At 38.0% G+C, this 19,875-nt stretch overlaps 2 protein-coding genes across 5 annotated transcripts; both read right to left on the bottom strand.

The window, feature by feature from the left end:
* Nucleotides 1-1,557: 1,557 nt before the first annotated feature.
* Nucleotides 1,558-14,235, bottom strand: trip10a (thyroid hormone receptor interactor 10a). Of its 4 annotated transcripts, XM_055152895.1 has the most exons (16): nucleotides 13,898-14,235; nucleotides 10,125-10,240; nucleotides 9,643-9,699; nucleotides 9,008-9,155; nucleotides 8,500-8,562; nucleotides 8,260-8,364; nucleotides 8,041-8,169; nucleotides 7,809-7,955; nucleotides 7,521-7,709; nucleotides 5,523-5,687; nucleotides 5,305-5,328; nucleotides 4,762-4,871; nucleotides 4,448-4,580; nucleotides 4,187-4,275; nucleotides 3,980-4,113; nucleotides 1,558-2,751 (listed from the first exon to the last, which is right to left on the bottom strand). In XM_055152895.1, exons 1-16 carry the CDS (start codon nucleotides 13,919-13,921, stop codon nucleotides 2,600-2,602), a joined length of 1,785 nt encoding a protein of 594 aa, XP_055008870.1. In that variant the 5' UTR covers nucleotides 13,922-14,235; the 3' UTR covers nucleotides 1,558-2,599. The 4 variants fall into 4 exon arrangements, with proteins under 4 accessions (XP_055008870.1, XP_055008871.1, XP_055008872.1 ...); XM_055152896.1 differs by lacking the exon at nucleotides 5,305-5,328; XM_055152897.1 differs by lacking the exon at nucleotides 5,523-5,687.
* A 188-nt stretch (nucleotides 14,236-14,423) lies between these two features.
* Nucleotides 14,424-19,740, bottom strand: icam5 (intercellular adhesion molecule 5). Its single transcript, XM_020933890.2, has 10 exons — nucleotides 19,484-19,740; nucleotides 18,935-19,189; nucleotides 18,162-18,431; nucleotides 17,245-17,499; nucleotides 16,552-16,806; nucleotides 15,961-16,278; nucleotides 15,629-15,862; nucleotides 15,324-15,551; nucleotides 14,982-15,233; nucleotides 14,424-14,881 (listed from the first exon to the last, which is right to left on the bottom strand). The coding sequence occupies exons 1-10, from the start codon at nucleotides 19,533-19,535 to the stop codon at nucleotides 14,721-14,723; spliced, it is 2,280 nt and encodes a 759-aa protein (XP_020789549.2). The 5' UTR covers nucleotides 19,536-19,740; the 3' UTR covers nucleotides 14,424-14,720.
* Nucleotides 19,741-19,875: the final 135 nt, after the last annotated feature.

The following is a 19,875-nucleotide window of genomic DNA, read 5'->3' as shown; positions in this document are numbered from 1 at the left end:
CCCCCCCAGCGCAATCATACCACAAACACCAGGGACTTTACATTTAGATATTTCCGTGTCTATCCATCTACTTCACTCTAATTGCCACGCTTTGTTGTTTGCTGTTCCGAATGAGGCGAGCGGGAAAATGGGGCGCGCGGGCAGGTTATTTAAGAAGCTGTGCTCTGTAGGCCGACGGGTTTTAAAGTCATAGAGGTAATCAGGTATGCAAATTCATGACCTATATTGAAAACAAAACGCGCAGAAAAAGGTGGATGAGGACGTGGTGTACAGAAAGTGGTGCAATAGTGCCATCTGTCGAGCAAGGCAGTGCAACAGGTAGGATTGTCTGGATAACGAGTGGAGAATGAAGTACTCAGTTTTGTTACATTAAGTAAAAGTACAGATATAGAGGTGAAATGTTACTCAAGTAAAAGTATCACATGAAAAGATGAAGGTTTTAGAGTAAAAAGTAAAAATATTTCACACAGATTTTAAGTGTTAAATGTTGTGATATTTATCAAAAATGATACAGGTTTTGGTCAGCAGTAGCAATACGAATCAGTATCTTAATTTTCTTATGAATTTTGTGTATTTGTGTCTGTTGAAAGCCGAAGCTTGAAACTTCAAAACCTCAAGTCAGTAATTTTTACTTTTCACTCCTGTGTAAAAATGTAGTGGAGTTGAAAGTACAGATACCTGCTCTCAAATGTAGTGAAGTAAAATTAAATTTGTACCCACTTTAAAATGTACTTAAGTAAAATTTGTAGGTATTCTTTTTAATCTTCAGTGATGGAACGTAATGAAGGTTTACTTGTTGCCCATAAAGCAGAATTACAATTTATCTTCAAACTTATTTGTCGAGGTCAGAGGTTTTAGCAAAAAGTCTACATTAATTCAATACAACTGAATTAGTAACCACAATTTTGTACTAACCTTGTCTTTACACAGACACAGAACAATGAAATTAGACAAATAAAAGTGGAAGAAGATAAATTGACTATAAATTAATGTCACAATATTTATTACCTAACCTGAGGATGTCTGATCTCATCTAATTTCAAAAGCTAAGCTGGAATTCGAGACCACTGGGAATACCAGGGGGCTCTAGTCTAGTGCATACTGCACTTCACACACACCTTGGCATACCATATGTATTAATGTGGCATGGGAGTAAGTGATGGGTTTCTTAAAAGGTGCACTACATAACATTTCTAGAGGAGGGTTCACCAAGTCTTCATGGAAATGTTATTGCTTTTGCCTAATGTTCCACAGTATAGATTAAACTTGTCTATCAAGAGCGAGACAAACACTACTCTACATTACAGCTCAGATCTGTGGAGAGTTGCCCCTATTCACAGAAGGAATTATTGTATTTTTGAGCAATAGAAACACCCATAATGAATAAATGCTAGATGGAAATGTTTAAAGTCATACATGGAACATTTCAGGGAAAGCAGTAACACCTCCATGGAGACAAGCAAGTAGCAGACCCTCCAACAGAAATGTTGCCCAGTACACCTTTAAAGTGCACTTACTGCATTTTAAGTAAAACAAAAAACATACAGAACATAACTAGCAAATATAACTTTAAATGTGCTGCACATTTATTAAGAACTGAAAAACACAACAGATCCTGGTATAAATGGTATATACAATACAAAATAATAAGGCACTGTAGACATGTGACTAGTTACAGCTAGCTCCAAAAACATAAACCAGGATAGAGTGAAATCCAAACCAAATGGATTAACTGCATTATAGATTTGTCATCTATCTAAACTTCCTTTATTAATGAAAAAAACTAAGACAAAAGTGGTGTTGTGAACCTTAAATATATTTTACATAAAAACAAGCTAGCACATTTAACTTCAACTTATTCTACTCCCTTTTGTGGCAGCCCAGTATTTGTGCATCTGGGAATAGAAGAGAGACCTAACCATCGAACTTGAGAACTAACAAAAACTCATGTAATAAATTATTTTCAGAACATTTTTCCGTATCAGATATTACAGCTTTTACGGGGAAAAAAACTTGAATAGCAAAGTGATTGTCAGAGATTTAGTGTCGTCTGCTCTTGCATTTAGAAGAGCTGTACACATCAGAACTTCCACACCTCAGTTATTCCTAAAATGTGTATTATTTTAGCTCCATGCAAAACAACATGATGCCAGGGATGGTTTCTAAAGTGTAGAGAGTGAAAATGACAGCTGTTAGGGCAGTTATTTGTGAACATAAAAGAGAAAAGAAGATTCTAAATAATATTACTGCTAATGCTCAATGTAAAGATCAGAGCAGCTCTTTTCCTCCATTTTCAGCAGTGGAATAAGACCCACCACTGCACTACCAATGCACTTCAAAAGTTACCTTCTTGCATTGTGTCAAAATCCTGCTGTTAACAAGTGTTGAATTTTAAAGATTAAAAAAAACAAAAAAAAAACTTGGGTTCCTTAACGTGCATCATCCAACCATCACTGCTGTGCCATGAGGGTAAACCTCTCTTGAAATTCCTTTTGGCAAAACTCGTAGTCCCAAGTCCAAAGCAAAGTACGGTACTGTCTTTTGTGATTCACACATTAGGGGGAAATGCAAAAGGACTTTTCTCTGCCCTGTGAACGTTTCATTTGAATAGCGTGATTGTGGCATAGGAAGTTGGAATGTAGCCTTCGTCACCGTTACTTCTACGAACTCGAGTCCAACCGTCACCTTTGTCCCCCTCGACCACCTCCAGCTCCTCGCCCTCCTGCATCGAGATGGTCCCTTCACTGGCACCTGAACAGGTAAAATAAAATTTAAAAAAAATCTGATTTCAGTATACTTTATCATGCAAAACTAAATATTAGTACACAATAGGGCTACTCAATTATGAAAAAACACTGGCATAATGATTTTGGTTTAAAGCAATGGAACACAGGAATCTCAAACCTGTAGCTCAGGAGCCCTCCTTAGTGGCGCACCATGGGATTTCTGAATAATATGTATTGTACTGTAACTAAAATATTTTAATTACATGCCTATTGCCATAGTAAATTATTATATTATTGTATTATATTAATGCTCAACTCTATGCACTGATAGATGTCTATGAAACATAAACCATTATCCGTTAAACTGTTCACATCTAAGGCTTGCTGTGGCTCATATATAAATTTCTTGTTGCTATCTGGCATTTTCATTTTGTAGCTCACTGGAGGAACAAGGTAAGAGACCACTGATGTAATATCTCTGGTGGATTGTCTGCCACTTGCTTGATTCTTACTTTGCCTATAATGTGTTATAGTATGGTATAAACAATATCTATGTATCTCCATGGAGACAGACGAGCCAGGCCAAGGTACAGGTGAGAGCTGCAAACAGGTTAGTCACTCAAAATAAGAATGCATGTTTTTCAAGGTAATTTCATCACAATAAATAGTAATTTGGTAAATGTGAGATAGATACATTTAATCCCACAGTGTGAACCATTAAAGGTGATGAACCTTCCACTAGAAAAGTTACATAGTGGACCTTGGACCTGTACAGTCAAAACGTAAAAATGTATAATAATTTAATTGATAATTTGTGATATTTTGTGATTCATGTTATAAAAGTCTCTCTAGAGTAGACAAGTGTCTTTGTGCTTTGTTCTGAAGGCTGAACAAGCGCACAGAACAGACTTAATTGTTAATTGTTACACATGTCGTAATAGATTTGAGCAATAATCTATTTTTTTTTTAAAAACACAATAAAATTAATTATACAGCCCTGTTACATTATAAAATTCCCATTAGACGAGAAGACAATAGATTTTAACTTTGAATGTAGGACAAAGAGCAGAGCTATATTTAAACACCGGCCCTTTCCTGTTTTGTGTTGGCTGCAGCTTTGAACAGAATATTCTGCTCATCTCTAGGGGCAGAGAGTTTAAAAGAAACTCAGCTGCCATAAAAGCGATTAGTCTTACATTACTACCTCTTGCTGCACATAATTCATATTCAAAGAAATGAGTCTCTTGGCATACCGGGGAAGTTGTACATCGCAGTACATGTCCCAATAGGAGCTGCTAGCTCTTCATCCTCAAAGTCATCGTCAAACTCTGCGTAAATGGCCTGGGAGGTGTCAGGAGTGCTCTCATCAGAGTGAGCCCCATCAGGACTGAGGGAAAACACAAGCGTCAACAACATCTCTGCTGATTAAGCTCCAATTACAGTTAAGATATTACTGTCACCTGTTTATGTCATGTGACCCGTTGTTGTTAAATGCATGTGCTTTGTAGCGCAGGGTGTCACCGCGACCTCCCGCCTCAGCAAGCCAAGTCTGTAGAAGAAAAAAACAAACAGAAACTGCCCAGTGAAAAAGGGGAGAAAATACACAGTAAGTGCTACAAAATGTTCTATGGAGAAGTAAGTTTGTAATGATTGAAATCTGTTTTGACATTGATGAAATAATTATGCATCTCCTCGCAGTGAACAACAGAGGTCATGATTACCTCGTACTTATTGAGCTCTGCCTTTAGCCGCTCTATGTTCTGAGTCGTCTGAGTTATTTGGGATGCGAGGCTGGCGGGGTCTCCCATCTGAGGGTTTTTTTCATAAACATCCTTCATCTTGCCCAAAGCTTCACTGAGGAAATAGGAAAAGGAAAGTGACTTTGAGTGGAGCGAGTTCGTGTGGGGCTCAGGGAGTGTAAACAAATGACAAACACGCAGCACTGTGCTGCATGAATATTACATCGCTCTCCCTTCGGAGCAGATCTAACAGACATGCTTATTAATAAGCAATAGGAAAATAAATTGACATGCACCTCTGATCTACTTCCTTCTGCAACTCTTTCACAATCTCGTCTAGTTTTTGTTGCAGCCTCTTCCTGCGCTGCTCGGGGGGCAGATGGGTGAAGTCCTCTGTGACTGTGGGCTGTAAGGACACAGAATACTGTTTACACAGACCTCAGGACAAGGTTCAGCTGTAACCATGGTGACCAGCAGTAACTCAAAGAAACACCAGTGAATCTTGGTCCAGTTCAATGGAGATGTATCCAAATTATTTGTATAAATTTTAATTTTAAATAATTGTATTGAACTGCACTTAAATTCATGCCACAAAACATGCCACCCAGAAAAGTGTCAAAACATATGAATACCAAATACTGAATAACATGAGCTAAATGAAAAGAAAAGCCTGGGTGTTCCCTTTAAAACCACTAGGTGGCCAACTTACCATTGCATTGAAATAATGTGCTTGCAATAGCACAGTAGTGCTATTTGCATTCAAATGTAAACTTTTCAATGAAAAGTTGGCCACTGTACCACCATAATAACCCCCACAGTGGCATAGAGGTTAACTTTACCATGATCCTCTCTGGAGTAAACTTCTGTGAAAAAAAACAAACAGCATACTGTCCATAACCCCAATGTTTATATTTTTTTTTTCCAGATTTGCTGTAAAAAAAAAAGCTGGTGTCAAACCCATTTAAGGGTAATTCGTTGTGGCTGAAGCAGTAAAACCTGAACATAGACCCGCAGATGATGGCATCCAACAAGAGACCCGTCCCACCTGGTGACTCACCGATCTCCTGAGGGTCCTGAAGGATGATATTCGGGGTTTGACTGTCTTATTGATCTCCTTCAAACAGTATGACAGAGTGTCCCGGCCAAACTTGGGGGAGGGGGGTCCGTTAGCGGGCGAAGGGGCGGGGGGTGAGGAGAACGGTGGGAACGAAGAGGGAGAAAGCTGGGGACGAAAGTCACCCACCACCACGAGCAACAGAGTTTGAGTGGAAGGTGGGGAGAGAAGAGGGACAGACAGAGAAAAAACAAAATGTGACAAGGGAAAGAAAAAGACACCATCAACACCATGAAGCCAGAGAGACAACACTGAAGCAAACCCAAAGCAAACAACAGTAACATAGCAAGCGTCCCATAGCGCCCCTACACCAGTGATACCAGCAGACAATATAAACTGCCAAATGCAATCAAGTAAAGAGATTTTCTTTTTAATACATACTGTATGTTAACTGTGCCACTTTACTACTCCCCTAGTTGCCTTTGAATCTGAAAGCTAATAGTAATTGATAGTAGCAGAGATATATAGATATATCAGGTCAATATATTGGATCATCTGACTCCCAAACTAATGAAAAGACATTTAGCTTTATTTGAAGAGTTCAATATAAAAAGGGCTCTGCACAAAATGGGACTACACAGCTCTCTTATGGGCTTGCTGTGAAATAAGATTGTGGACAAAGAAAATTTGAACAAATAAAAACATAGCGATTGATGCATATGTTTTAGACCATATCTTTACCATACATGTGCTTTTCTAAAGGTATTTTTTTTGTATTGGCACTAATATTATGGCAGTGTGCTCAAGTAAAGTTTCAAACCTACTTGTACCCTCACGCTCTGACCTATATAGCTATAATAAGAAACCATACATCACTGGAGCTCAGCATACAACAGTGAATCTTGTATGTAGACATTTTATAGTTGTAGTTTATAAATTGGTCTTCAAGAAAACAACTTCCAAGCTGATTTATTTGGTATATGTGTTAGCCAGTGTAATGTTGTGAGCTAGAGAATAAACTGAAAATGTTAACTTTTGCTAAAAAGTCTACAAGATTAATAAATGGCCTGTGTGCAAACCGGAGGAGTACTATTATTACATAAACACTTGAGAAATGTGCCACTTTGCTCAGAGTTATAGACTCTTCAGAAGAGAGTCTGAAATTGAAATTGGAGTGTTTATGGGCAAGGCATGAACCAAAAGCCCATTCAAGTCAGTTTGGTCAGTCTCCTATTCATACGACTGCAGGCCTAATTGGGAGAGCATGACTGATAACACAGAGCAGTGTGCCACACACATACACAAAACAGTGTAAGGAGACTATGGCCAAAGACAGACAGAAAAGAGCCATTGAACAAACACGGCAGGAAATGAAGAAGGGTCCTCTAGTGGGGTTGTAGAGGGGACTCTAAAGAAGATTAGTGATCAGCAACTACAACCTCAGTAAATGTTGTCCTATTGGGACACCTCAGATAGACAAATGTGTTTACTATTAAAACTTGAAGCAAAAATAACAAGAAGAAAAGAGAGTATTTTTTGTGACCTGCCAAACCTTTGTCACCCTTTTTTTGTACAAAGATTTGATTGTGACCCAGGACATAATGCTAGTTAGTTCTAGGTTGGATAATAGGAGCAGTGTGTTTGGGATAGCTGTCGAGGAAAACAGTGTTGTTTAAGCCCATGCTGATGAAAGTACCAGCACAGCAGAATGCAGCCTGCTCAGTGACCTACTGGAAACCACAGTAGGAGAGAGGGAGGTGGGGCAGTCTATTCATCCACAGAGGACAGAGCCATGCAAAGAACCTGCTTCTCTACATCAGAGGGAACATGCTACAAGCTTTGTTATGGTGAACTGTAAAAGGCTGTGTTTGTGCTGTGAGTGTGTAGCACACAAGTCCATCAAGAGTGCTCTCAAACAAGATTCTCACACTTCATATTTCACAATCACATGCTTATCTGCCCAACTACTAATAGTTATCCTGTTTGTATATCTGAATTTACCTTACTCTTTTTGCTGAAAAGCCAAAAGTTTTTGCCCCGGTTCTTGCCCAGCAGGTCCATGGGGCCTTTTGGGCTGCTCAGACTGGTGTCGGAGGACGCCCTGTTGATGCCTTGGCTGAAGTCCTCAAAGTCGAGATCTCCTGGACGCTCAAAGCCAGACTTGTTCTGCTCTATTAAAACCATGGAGTCCTGCAGTGACATCAGGGCCGATATCACAAATCAAGATTTAAAAGAATGCAGGGGAACAAATTCCCTGTATGTTCAAGTGTATTTTTGTGGTCCACTCACATTCCTCTCATTAACACTAGTGCCAGCTTTAGTAATGCCTTCAAGGCACTTGCCAATGATAGGCATCACATGTTTTTCTGTGTCAGAAAACAAGTTGTATCCTTGCGCTAGCTTTCGTACTCGCCTCTCATCCAGGTCTTGCAATTTCTGGAGAAATAAAGACACAGCATAAACTTAGCATGATAACATTATTTACTTATTGTGAATCATATTTTGTGGAAACATAACTTACATTAAATATTAGTGGCATATCAGTAAAATAAAAGTGCTGTTGTTCCTTGTTGTACTTTTGGAGCTGAGCGGCATAATCATTCTTACATTCTTCTGCAACATGTGCTCTCATATGAGCCTGCTGCTTGGCCTGGGAATAAATATCGACATGAAAATAATAACCAGATGCATTTGTACAAACAGATTATGTTTATTATATTTAATGTTGATGAAACCTTACTTTTTCCACATCTGCCTTTGTGGCATTTATGTCTTGGTCAGTCTTTTCTGCATACTGCGCTGCTCGTTCTGCTTCTCGCCATTCCCTCTCAAAGCGCTTTTTACTCTGTGAATTCAAGAACAGGGCTTCATGGTCAGTATCAGTTTCACGGTCTGCTCAATATTTCATTAATGTGGGCATTAATAAATGTTATAATGAGTAATAACTATTGACTTAAAACAAATTAAAATACTTTCTTACACTATCAAGCTGCTTGTAAGTGCTTTCCAAATTCTGTTGGGCTTTCTTGGCCTCCATAAGATACTGCAGACATTCATAAAAATAGACAGAGTGAGAGGAGGAGGAGGGTCAGATGACAGAGAGACACGCAGCTATGTGTAGGGGGAGACATAGAATAAACAATGACCTCCAAAAGCCACACAATATAACAGACCAGAAAACAAATACCAGAGTGTCTGTCTGAGACATCACGTCTGTACACAGCTGCATGCTTCAGCAGCACAATCACAATGTCAAAACATTCCCAATATATAAAAGGCAAGGCCCATTTCTCTAAGGGACATATCTCTTCCTGTTTCAACACTTTTACCATGTCATTCTGGACTTGGGGATTTGGCTGAAACATACTTAAAGGGCAATTGTATGGTTCAATACTAGATTTATTTACCCAGGTATTATGTTCACAGGGCTACAGTACAGTGTATTAAACTATATTATTATTGTTAATGTGAGAAGCTCTGAAGCGTACCATCTTTCTTTCCTGCTTGATTTCTTGCAGGTACTTTGTGAGATCGATGCAAATGTTCATCATCATGTTCTCAGCGATCAGCTCCCTCTGGCCTGCGTAGTCATTCATCTCGTTCAGGATGTCCAGGAAGGCCTGGTAGCTGGACAGCCTGTGGTTTGAGGGGAGGAGAGAGGAAAGGGTGGAGAATAAAGGGACAAGGCGACAGGAGTCAACAGATAAGATGAGAAATGTCTGGACTCAAAGACAAGCCTACAGTGGGCTGTATCAGAATAAGACTCTTCCTTATTTATTACTGCACTATTTTAGGAACAACCGATATTGTCTTGCGTTAGTCAATCCTATTGTAATCACATCTGTAATTACATCTCAGCTACTGATTGTAGAGGATAAAATATTGTATTTCTGAAAGTAGTTCTAGCCTTTCCAGACAGAACAGAAGAGAACAGTATGCTAGAATATCTACTTGCATGTTGTGTAGGAAACTTGAGAAAACTAACCCTATGATAAATAAGAGCAGTTAGGCATTTCATTACTGTTTTTCAATAGATCTCCTTTGCAGTTTTACTAAAGAGGAATTAAACTTTCTTTTCTGTTAAAAGAGCACAATAGCTGTGGTGGCAAACATCATGGCTCACCTGCAGTCTGGTTCATCTTTGCTGCTTCTTTTCACGTTGTATTTCTTTGATAGGTTTCTGTTGGTGGTAAAATATATACATGTCAGTTTGTGGGTTTAACAGAAAGACACATGAGAGAAATTAAGACACAATACAACTATAAATCCACTATAAAAACAGCCTCTTTTCTCTTATTGGTCCTCCTCACTGTTTCTAACCACTTCCTGTCTATCATGTGCCAGTCTGCTCCCACTTCCTCCATTCAGCGCCAGAGCACAGCAGATGTGGGCCTGGGAGGGGCGAGCAGGGATAGGGACAACGGGGGGGGGGGGGGGGGGGGACTGCAGCTGGAGAAAGAGTCTAGTGTTTCAGACAAGTTTGATTCTGTCCCAACGCAGTCACAAGACAGGAGAAAACATTTAATAAACAGTGTTAAAATATGCGCTGCTTCCATCACAAATCAACACACAAGAATCTGAGGCTCAGGCAAAGGGGGGTCTTACCTCAGTTGTTTGGCATAGTTTTGTTCTATCTCAGTTCTTTCCTTCACAAACTTGACATATTTCTCCACCAGATCCAGGCCTGACTGCGTGTGCTTCTCAATGATGTCGTATTGGTCCTGGAGAAGACATAAGGCATGTGATACAAATAAGGAAAAGACATTATACTGCAGGATGGAGTCAGAGCATGTGGCAACTCATAACTGTGAGGTGGCTCTGGTCAAATAAAGATCACACATCTGGGCTCTCCACATGTTTTGATAAAGGTCCAATTTTTCATTTGCAAACACAGCAATATTTAGCCAAGCAAAAGATGTTCTTCAAGGAAAAGCTATGCTGTTTCCCTCTTCCTCATGTTTGTCTTATAATTTAATGACTGTAATGTATTCCAGTTAAGAATTAAACCTGTCACAGCTCACAAGCATTACAATATCATTCAATATGTGACAGAAAGAACAATATGAGCTGGGTTATTGTGTTAGGGGTATAAATTAGTTTTAATATTATCGTTTATCATAATATAATGAAGCAATACATCACACTTGTTATTGTGAGTAAGAATATTATTGAACAATATCACACATTACAATAATGCAAACAGTAGTACTTTGTCCTTTTGTGTGTGTGTGTGTGTGTGTGTGTGTGTGTGTGTGTGTGTGTGTGTGTGTGTGTGTGTGTGTGTGTGTGTGTGTGTGTGTGTGTGTGTGCGTGTGTGTGCGTGTGCGCGTAGTGTCACTGTACTGTCCAAACAAAAAGTTAATTTTGGCATCACACATCCTCTGTGACATTACAATATTATGTTTTTATGGTTTAGAAAAGGGATTTAGGCCCACATAGCTATCTAAATAAACTTGATCAAGAGCCGATGCTCATTGCTCTACACTGTTGCTCAGGTCTGTGTTGTTGGCCTTTGTATTTAAAGGGGGATTCCTGACAGGTCGGGCCTTGCTTTACATACCCTTATCCTGCCCTTCAGGTAAAACAAAAGACCAGATGAATGAGGTAATGTGAAGTCTAATTACAGAACACAGTTCTGGGCAGGTCTGGAGTCTGCCATCTATCACTACAATCACACTTAAGTAAAGAACAAAGAGAAACACTGGGGGCTTCATTAATAGGACAAACGTTAAAGGCAGTAATTTGCAAAGGACATTTGTTTTCAAGGATTTTTATTTATTTATTTTTTTTACATTTCAGAGAAAAGTGTCACAAACACCTAACATTCATAATTTTCATTTGATCCATTTCATTTTGATGAGTTGGCCTGAATTAACCACTTATCCACAATTCTGTCTGTTCAAGAAGGAAGAGAAACTCTTGATGGTTGCATCAGCAATAACCCAAAATGAAAATCTAAACTAAATTCAAAACAACACAATATACAAGCAGGCCAGGCGGGTATTTTACAGTTATTTTAATACAGGTATTTTTGCATGCAGCTATTTGCATTTTAGATTCTGGGATTTGGATTGGTCAGCAAACATCACTTGACACAAGGGGGGCAGCCACAGCAAACTCTCCATCAAATATTTACACTGAAAAGCCCTCACTCACTGTGCCCAATCTTAAACAAACAGAGCCAGTCATGATAGACTCTGTTTGTGTGGTGATTGAAAAATCAAACAACCCAAAGGGCACCCATCACAACATGGCATGTGCAGATTATTTGTTTACAAAATTACAGTCTAGAGGAAACAATAAATTATATCCCATGTGACTATCCTTACACCCTCATTAGCCGATTGTCTTTCTCACTTTAAAATGCAATACATTTGACAAGCAAGATTGCTTTTTGAAGCATTATCTGTTTCATAATAATCTGCAGGTTGATTCAGTGACTTGCTCATGGACACAACAACAATTCTTAAAGAGGGGACTAAACAGCAAATGCGTTGATGTCTGATAATAATTACAGTGTGAATCTTAGAGGAAACATCATAAGAGTGAGATTTTAATGTGCGCCCCTAGTTAATACACAGTCCAGTTAGTATCATCTTTAAGTAATAATTAACCAACATGTGGCTCATTCAAAAGTTACTCCTATCTTGTAAAAAAAACTTGAGCCTAAACATCTAGAGAGCCTGGTTTCATTTATCTCCCAGTGTTTCCAGTAATCCCACAGACAAAACTGCTTTCACACAACCAGAACATAACTTCAAAAAGAGTCACCCTATAAGTCCCAGTCAGGTCTGAGGCTGGTAGATATTTCAGTCCTGAGTCACTACGAAGCCAAACCTACCGCGCTGTAGCTCTCATTCACCAGTTGCACTCTCTCTCTCACTATTACAGGCTAATGCTGAGATCTTAAAATAGCCTTTGGATTAACAACAATCAAGGAGGCAGATGCCACAGAGTTGAGTTGGCCCAAGGGAGGACATTTGCAGACAAATACTTAACAAGCAATTAATGACAACACGTGAAAGTGTATTACGTATGAAAGAAGATTCAGCTTTGACAATGTCTAAAAACTACACAAAAGCAAGCACAAATTGGGCTGTGGCTTTAAACCAGTATAACAACTATAGTGGAAGATCTAAGGATTGTAAAACGCCTGGCGACAATGTTATGAGTAGATAGATGTGTGTAGCAGCAATGACTATCAAAGTAGGGCAAAACTAATTAGGCTGTAGCACCATCAGTGAGTAGGATGGAAAGGGGACAGTGAAGGGGCCTAGGGGGGAGAGTTTGTAACGAGGCCACAACCTCCCTGTCCTCATCTTGCGTTGCTCCAGTTTACATATCCAGGGTGCCCGTGAATGTCTGCTGCCAGCGTGTGAGCTTATTGCTGCGGTTAAGTGGCATAAGCGGCGCCAGGCATCAAGGTAAACGGGATTACATGGTTTTGTGGCAGTTGTAAACATAGCTAGATGCAATGGTGTGCAGACTATATGCAGGACTTTCTCTGGTGTTTAAAGTCTACCAGTGGAAAAAATAACATGTGTTAAAAAGGAGCCATCACCATTGTCACTGACATTCCCCACAAATGTAATTAAACCTGATAATGATGCTCCGAAAGTCTAGACTGAAGACAAAAGTTACACCCAATTTGAAATTAAAGTAATTTGCATAGCCTAAAGACAATTAAGAGTAGATTACAAGAGCATAAACATCTTCAATGTTTATGCTCTTGTAATCAAAAGTGTAATAAAAATAGGACCAAACGCCTAGTTCTGAATACATATTTGCCCATAAACTAGAAATTAAAATATCACACAGATTTAATAACAAAGGTTTTTTTTTGTTTTTTTTTTTTTTTTTTTTTTTTCCAGGAAAGCTAAAATTAGGCTACCCCAAGTAGGCTGGCTAATACTTATTGAATTCCTTGCTTAAAACAATATTTTACTTCGGCACCAGTGACAGTGTTGGTGACAATGCAAATCATCATCAGATTCATCTCTATGGAAGCAAGGTGCGTGTGGGTGTAAACAATGAAGCATCCCTCAAGACACCTACGTAAGTTTATAGTCCATTAAATGTCTGTGTATGTCGCCAGGAACCTTTTCTTTATGGTTCTTGCATTGTTGATCAATATTACGCACAACTACCAACACACTTTACAATGGCTGAAGCGTTTAAACGTGGGCTATTCAAGTGTCGGGTTTCCATCTCAAAAACTCCATCCCGTTATGCAACATGTAGCCAAGAAGGTGAGATGAGACGAAAAGAGAGAGCAGATCTAGCATGCACAGTTAAGTGGTTCCCGATATTCCAAGAAAGCACTGTCAGATGATAGCCTGATTACTGACCAACTACAACAAAAACATGGTTGGACTTACCCAAAGCTCCGTGCCCCAGTCCATGTTCAGCTTCTGGGCCAAGCTGAGTGGCAGTCTCGGCTACAAAGAAGTTATCCAAAGTTATCCCGGAGAGACGGAGAACAGGGAGCGAGTTCTCGGGCCTGTCAAGTAATCCGAGGAGCTAAATCCCTCTCCAAAATCATGCACGGCGACTCTGGTTTAACGACGAAGGAAAAGCGACATTTTAATTAACTGGTTATCTCAGATTGGTAGTCGTTAGTTTAGGCTGGCCAAATATTTTTCATAGAGAAGGAAAGAGGGATAAACTAGCTTTCATATCCGCGTCACTCTCAAATCCTAATTCTTAAAGGGCCAGCTACACGACACTGGCCGCGGCACGGTGATTCTTGACCTCATGTAAGAAGCATATTTAGCCTACTGACACTTGAGGTGTTTTTCTATAGTTCAGTTTGTCAGTGTAGATTTGGTGTAGACATGTGTGAAACATTTATATTTTGTACTAAGAATTAAATAATTGAATAAAAGATCAAATTAAGACATAGGAGAAAATTATACGCATGACCTTTATTTTATTATTAAATACTTTGCGCACTGTACAAAATGCATTTAGAGTCACAATCTTGTATGACTTTAAAAGGACATGTAACCCAATATACAAAGTGTAAACAAAGCAGTAGGACAATCATTCAATAGGTCAACTTTCAAAATAAAATACCTAAACAAAAGAAAGAATTTGAGCAACTCCACCAAAATTCCACAATTGATAGCCTAAACCTACATGACTACAGACATTGCTTTAATTATTTCATAAAATAATAGTCTACTAGTCCTAAATCACACTTTACCTTGAAGTCAGTGGTAGACTATCAGATATCGCTATAACATTATATTGTCCAGACTTCTTCTTGTAGTTACGGTAAACTAGAACGAGGATGAATATGGCAAGGACAAGGGCAAGTAGAAATACAAAGATTAAAATTCTTTTGAGGTTAGAGTGCGTTTCTGCAAAGAAAGAAATAAAAGTAAGATAGAATATGCACACCATGGCCAAACTACTGTAATCTTTAATAAATTCAACTGTGCGTAATAATAATAATAATACCTTTCAATATCAATGTTACGGTTCTTGTTACGCTTCCAAGTTTATTCGTGGCAATGCAGAGGTAGAGACCAGCGTTGGTGGACGTGGCTTCTGTAATGTAAATCTGGCGCCCTCTGGTGGTGTTTACGTTTGAAGCGTTAGGGTGGTTCCAGTGAAGCTGAGGGAGTGGGTTCCCATCTGCATTACACTTCAGGGTAAGGTTTTCCCCCATGTGGAATTCTTGAGTGATATTTTCTGTTAAACTTGGGGGATCTATAAAAAAATAAAAATAAATAAAGCATGCATCACATTTCTAGGCATTTTTTTGTGTGTGTTTTTTTTTGTTGAGTATTTTCAACCTACACAAAACATTTATTCTCAGTGTGTGGTTGACTTTTCCAAGTGTGCTGTTTGCTGCTATTAAATATTGCCCACTGTCATGCCTTTTCCACTGCTTTGAAAAATGCATCTGCGTTTCATCCTTCAACCACACAGATTTGGGCTTTGGTATTCCTTCAGGTTCACATGGCGATTTAAAATTTGTTTTTTCTATAACATCATAGTGGTCTTCACAAGAAAACAATGGTCCGTCTGTGAAAAAATGTATACAATTGAAATAAATTGGTAAAGTATAACAGATTTGATATAATAGTACAAATTAGACTCACATTCAATAGTTATGTTAACACTGGTACTGGTATTGCCAATATCATTCTTAAATATAGCTGTGTATGTTCCTGAATCTTTTCTTGTTCGAGGTTCAGTAGAATTGACCAATATGTCATTATAGTACCAGTAAGTATCAGGTTCAGGATTTCCACTGGGTTTACATGGCACTGTATCCAACTTGAACTCATTCTCTTTACCGGTATAACTGAGTGGACAATGTTGGATAGGTTTATCTACAATACAAAAAATAAACATTCAGTCAGTATTATTGTTGTCATTGTTGTTATTAAGATTTTTATATTGATTTACATGAATAAAATATAAAGCATACACTGGACATCAGCGGTGTAAGGTGCTGACACAACTTTTGGGTTTTGTCCTTGTTTAAGAAGTAGCTCTATCTCGCAGGTAAAGTTTGCTTTGTTATGCTCTTTCTTAGGACTTAGAGTGAAAATTGAGGTTTTATTTTGTGGTTCTGAGACAATTTCATTGAATGTTTCTGTGTAGAGGAGTTGATTGTCCCGGTACCACTTTACTTGGACTTTCTCAACAGGAGCTACATTTGAAATTTTACATTGCAATTTGTGTTGTTGACCCTCTACTAGCTTGTGGTTGCCTTCTGGAGAGACCTGCACCTTGTCAGGAAGTTCTGCAATATCAAACACAATAATTCAGTTAATTCTCATTGAAATAATTTCCTAGGATCCAGAATGCACACGTATCCAATACTTTATCTCTTAGTACATCAAATATTATTCTGAACATTCTGAACTAGGCAATTGAGCTAGAGCTAGCCATTATCCCACATATCACTAAAGCAATTCAGCAAACTAGTATTTTCAATCTCCATAGTCCATGGTGACAACAAGACAAAACCACATAGAAATGTACACTGTTATTTCAGTAAAATATTTGTACTTACTGTAAATGGTGATATTCATTGATTTGAGATACTGTCCATCAATTTTTGTAGTTATAAAGCACATCGCTTTCATGGTCCATTTTCCCACCTTCTTTACTTTCCACTCCAAAGAAGTCACATTCTCTGTAAAGCCAATGCCACCTTCATCAGCCTCCCAGCCCATACCAATGATATTTTCTGTGGTGCTGCAGTTAGCTGAAGCTGATCCACCATATTCCACAAATAATTCATTTGGTATAATTGTCATTGGACTTTCTGTAATAACAGTAGAACAAACAAACAAACAAACAAACAAAAAGCAAATGAATTGTTAAACTAAAAACACTACTTGTCAAAAGTTTGGAATCACCCTCCCTTTCAACATTTTTTTTTTATATGTTTACTACTTTCTACATAAGAAAAGGATGAACAAAACATTGAAGGAGACAGTGTCTGTGTTCAAACTTTTGACCGGTCATGTGTGTTTAAACAGCACTAGTCAAAAGTTTTAGGGTATGGTTATAAAATATGAATATTTAGTAGAGTTATTTAACCTTTTTTTATTTGTTACATAATTCCATACATCTTACTTCATATATTTGATGTCTTCTCTATGTATTTCAAATGTAGAAAGCAAACATATAGAAAAGTAGTGTATATGCACAAATGTTTCTGATATCGGTATAAAATGCTGGTACATTATATAATGCTTACCTGAAGAACGTGAGGATACTGCCACAACAAATGTTCTTGTATCAAAGCCAATATGATTAGAAGCGTTACAGTAATAAGTTGTGGTCTCATTTACTTGAATAATATTCAGATAACGTGTATTTGCAACAATTGATCCATTTTTGAACCATGTGTAGTCAGGAGGAGGGCTGCCCTCAGTTGCACAGTCCAAACTGGTATCACCACTCTTTTTCAAATGCACGGTGGTTTCATTTTTATCTTCAAATTTTGGGGCATCTGTAGGTACAATAGTATATGTTAATATGGAGAGGATTTTTAACTTTTCACACTTGCACTACGAAACCTTTCTGATGGAGGGTGTCTCCATGGAGATGTTATTGTGTTGACTAGAAATATCTCCATGGGGACAAAACATACTATCAAAAAGGTTTCATAGTGCACCTTTAAGTAGATTAAAATGTAAAAAATAAAAAATAAAACAAAACAAAACATCTTAACTTAAGCCTAAAAACATAAAATAAAACCAAATTGGGAAGAAAAAAAAAAGTGATTAGAGTGCTGAATTCATGCTTTATATGTATGTAAGTTGTTATAAGTTGGTTTGTGAGCCATGTGTTTCTTTTTTAAATGTAATTTATAAGTGATCTTTCCAGAACATTGTATAAGTTATCTCTTTGTTAAAATGTAATAAATATATCAATCATAAAAAGTAACTTATAGTAGTGTAGTAATTATTACTTTTAGAAGTAAGCAGTAGTCAGTAATCAGATTTTAGTTTTGCAAAGTTATCTGACCAACAGTGACCAGGACAACAGGACCCAAAACCAAAGCAGGACTGATTATGTTCATAACAATAATTTTTTCATGAATTCTAAAGACCACTAGAACACTTGAATAAGTTCAAAAGACCTACTGAATTTCAATGGGATCTTACTCACATTCTACATGTAAACTCCATGTCATTGAAACATAAACTTGTCCATGTGGTTCCTGGTGCCCAAGAGCTTCACAAGAAAAGTTGGCTCCATCATGATCTCTGCTAATATTCCACACCAGGGGAGCATGCATGTCCTCTGGAGTAGATTCTGGTCCTATTATTTGTTCATCCTTGAACCACTTAACACTGAGGTTTTGTACCGGTTCCGCCTCAGGGATATCACACTTGAACTCACGCTGTTTTTTTTCAATTTCAGTAATCTTCTTTACGTCTGTCAAAACAAAATTCAGATATTACTTTTAATTATCACACAAAGTCATCGGCCTGTAAATGGTTTACTTGAGACTGTTCCTATAATACACAGATTGATGTATGTGTAAGTATATGTGTAAACACTGTGTGCTATTGTGTTGTTGCTGCCTCAAGGCCAGGAAACTCTTGCATTTTTTCTGTCCTCTTTAAACAAAGGTTAAAAAGGCGTCAGTTTAGATGTGTTTGACTGAATAGAGCAAACATTTTAATTATTTTTTCATTTTACTCAAAAACTTAGCACAGAGCAGTCCTGAAATTAAGACACTTCGGCAGAAGTGTTCATTTTAAAAGATTTTTTTTTTTTTTTTACAAATCTAATATGTTTTAACCATATTTCTGCACAATGAGTCAAATAGCATTACTGTCACTATAAAATAATGCCAAATATAGAAAAAGGTATACAATAAAACCACAAATGCAACATATAACCACATACTGGGGATTAGTTTCTGTTTTACTTACCATAAATTTTTAGTTGAATGTATTTACTGCATTCAAAGGTGTCATTCAGTTTAATTGTACACTTGGCCGTGGTATTCCTGTCACTGCCTGATATTGACACCTCAGTGTATGATTCTGACTCCTTGTTTGTCGTTTGATTGTTATAACTCCAGTACATGCCTTTATGCCCGTCAGCTAGAGAGGTGCAATTAAGAAAAATCTGGTCATCCGTTTTTTGATAAGGCTCCAAAATCAGAGGACATGCAGTGGATACACCTGTATAAACATAATTACAAGAGTCAGGACAAAGTAAAAAGTTGCTATTTGGTAAAACAAACCTGTACCAAATAAAGGCAGAATTTAAGGAGGCATAAAGTAATGGGCCTTCTAATCTTGTTACAAAGGGTCATAAACTTATCTTTTATCTCATTCAAAGACAATGGTGATTAGATAACTAAAGCCAATTTGAAAAAGTAATTTCAAACCCCACTTGTTTCTGTATAAAAATTAAACAAGAGATTTCAAAACTATTTGGAGAAAAAGCACACATTAAGTGCACGTGGTACTTACCCAAGAGCACAGTCAGAAGCAGAAGATGAACCCACATTATCTGAAACAGCATGTTGGTTTACCATTAGGCTGTGAGATGGTCAGAGGAGAGTGCCAGTGCCAGGATACAAGATGCAGGGTGGGGCACCTTAATTAATAAAAGTAATAACAGTCCAGACTCAGAGCTTGTCTTGATGGTTCTGACCTGAGCTTTTGTGAGATGAAAGGTTTAGGAGGGCACGCCAATGGTCTATGAAGGGAAACTGTACGCCCAGCTAGTTAACAGGAAGCTGCAGACGGAAACGCTGTCACCACAATCTTTTCAACTAAACAGGCTAAAAACATGCACACCTCCTGTCACCATCAATAATCCAGACAGCGGAAAATACTTAATTTAATAATTTATTGATAAT

Source organism: Boleophthalmus pectinirostris, unplaced genomic scaffold (genome assembly GCF_026225935.1).
Source record: "Boleophthalmus pectinirostris isolate CB_2022bp ecotype Guang Dong unplaced genomic scaffold, ASM2622593v1 HiC_scaffold_17, whole genome shotgun sequence".
Lineage (NCBI taxonomy): Eukaryota > Metazoa > Chordata > Actinopteri > Gobiiformes > Gobiidae > Boleophthalmus > Boleophthalmus pectinirostris.
The sequence above is the reverse complement of the archived record's forward strand: the minus strand, read 5'-3'. Positions and strand labels throughout refer to the sequence as shown.

Excerpts from the sequence above, each read along its gene's own strand:
- trip10a (XM_055152895.1), bottom strand. The coding sequence starts at position 13,921 with ATGGACTGGGGCACGGAGCTTTGG. Across the intron at positions 8,170-8,259 it reads CAAAGGCAGATGTGGAAAAA|GCCAAGCAGCAGGCTCATAT; the intron begins GTAAGGTTTCAT and ends ATTTATTCCCAG. Across the intron at positions 7,956-8,040 it reads ATATGCCACTAATATTTAAT|AAATTGCAAGACCTGGATGA; the intron begins GTAAGTTATGTT and ends TTATTTCTCCAG.
- icam5 (XM_020933890.2), bottom strand. The coding sequence starts at position 19,535 with ATGCTGTTTCAGATAATGTGGGTTCATCTTCTGCTTCTGACTGTGCTC. Across the intron at positions 18,432-18,934 it reads CATTCAACTAAAAATTTATG|ACGTAAAGAAGATTACTGAA; the intron begins GTAAGTAAAACA and ends TTGTTTTGACAG. Across the intron at positions 15,552-15,628 it reads TGTTAACATAACTATTGAAT|ACGGACCATTGTTTTCTTGT; the intron begins GTGAGTCTAATT and ends ATTTTTTCACAG.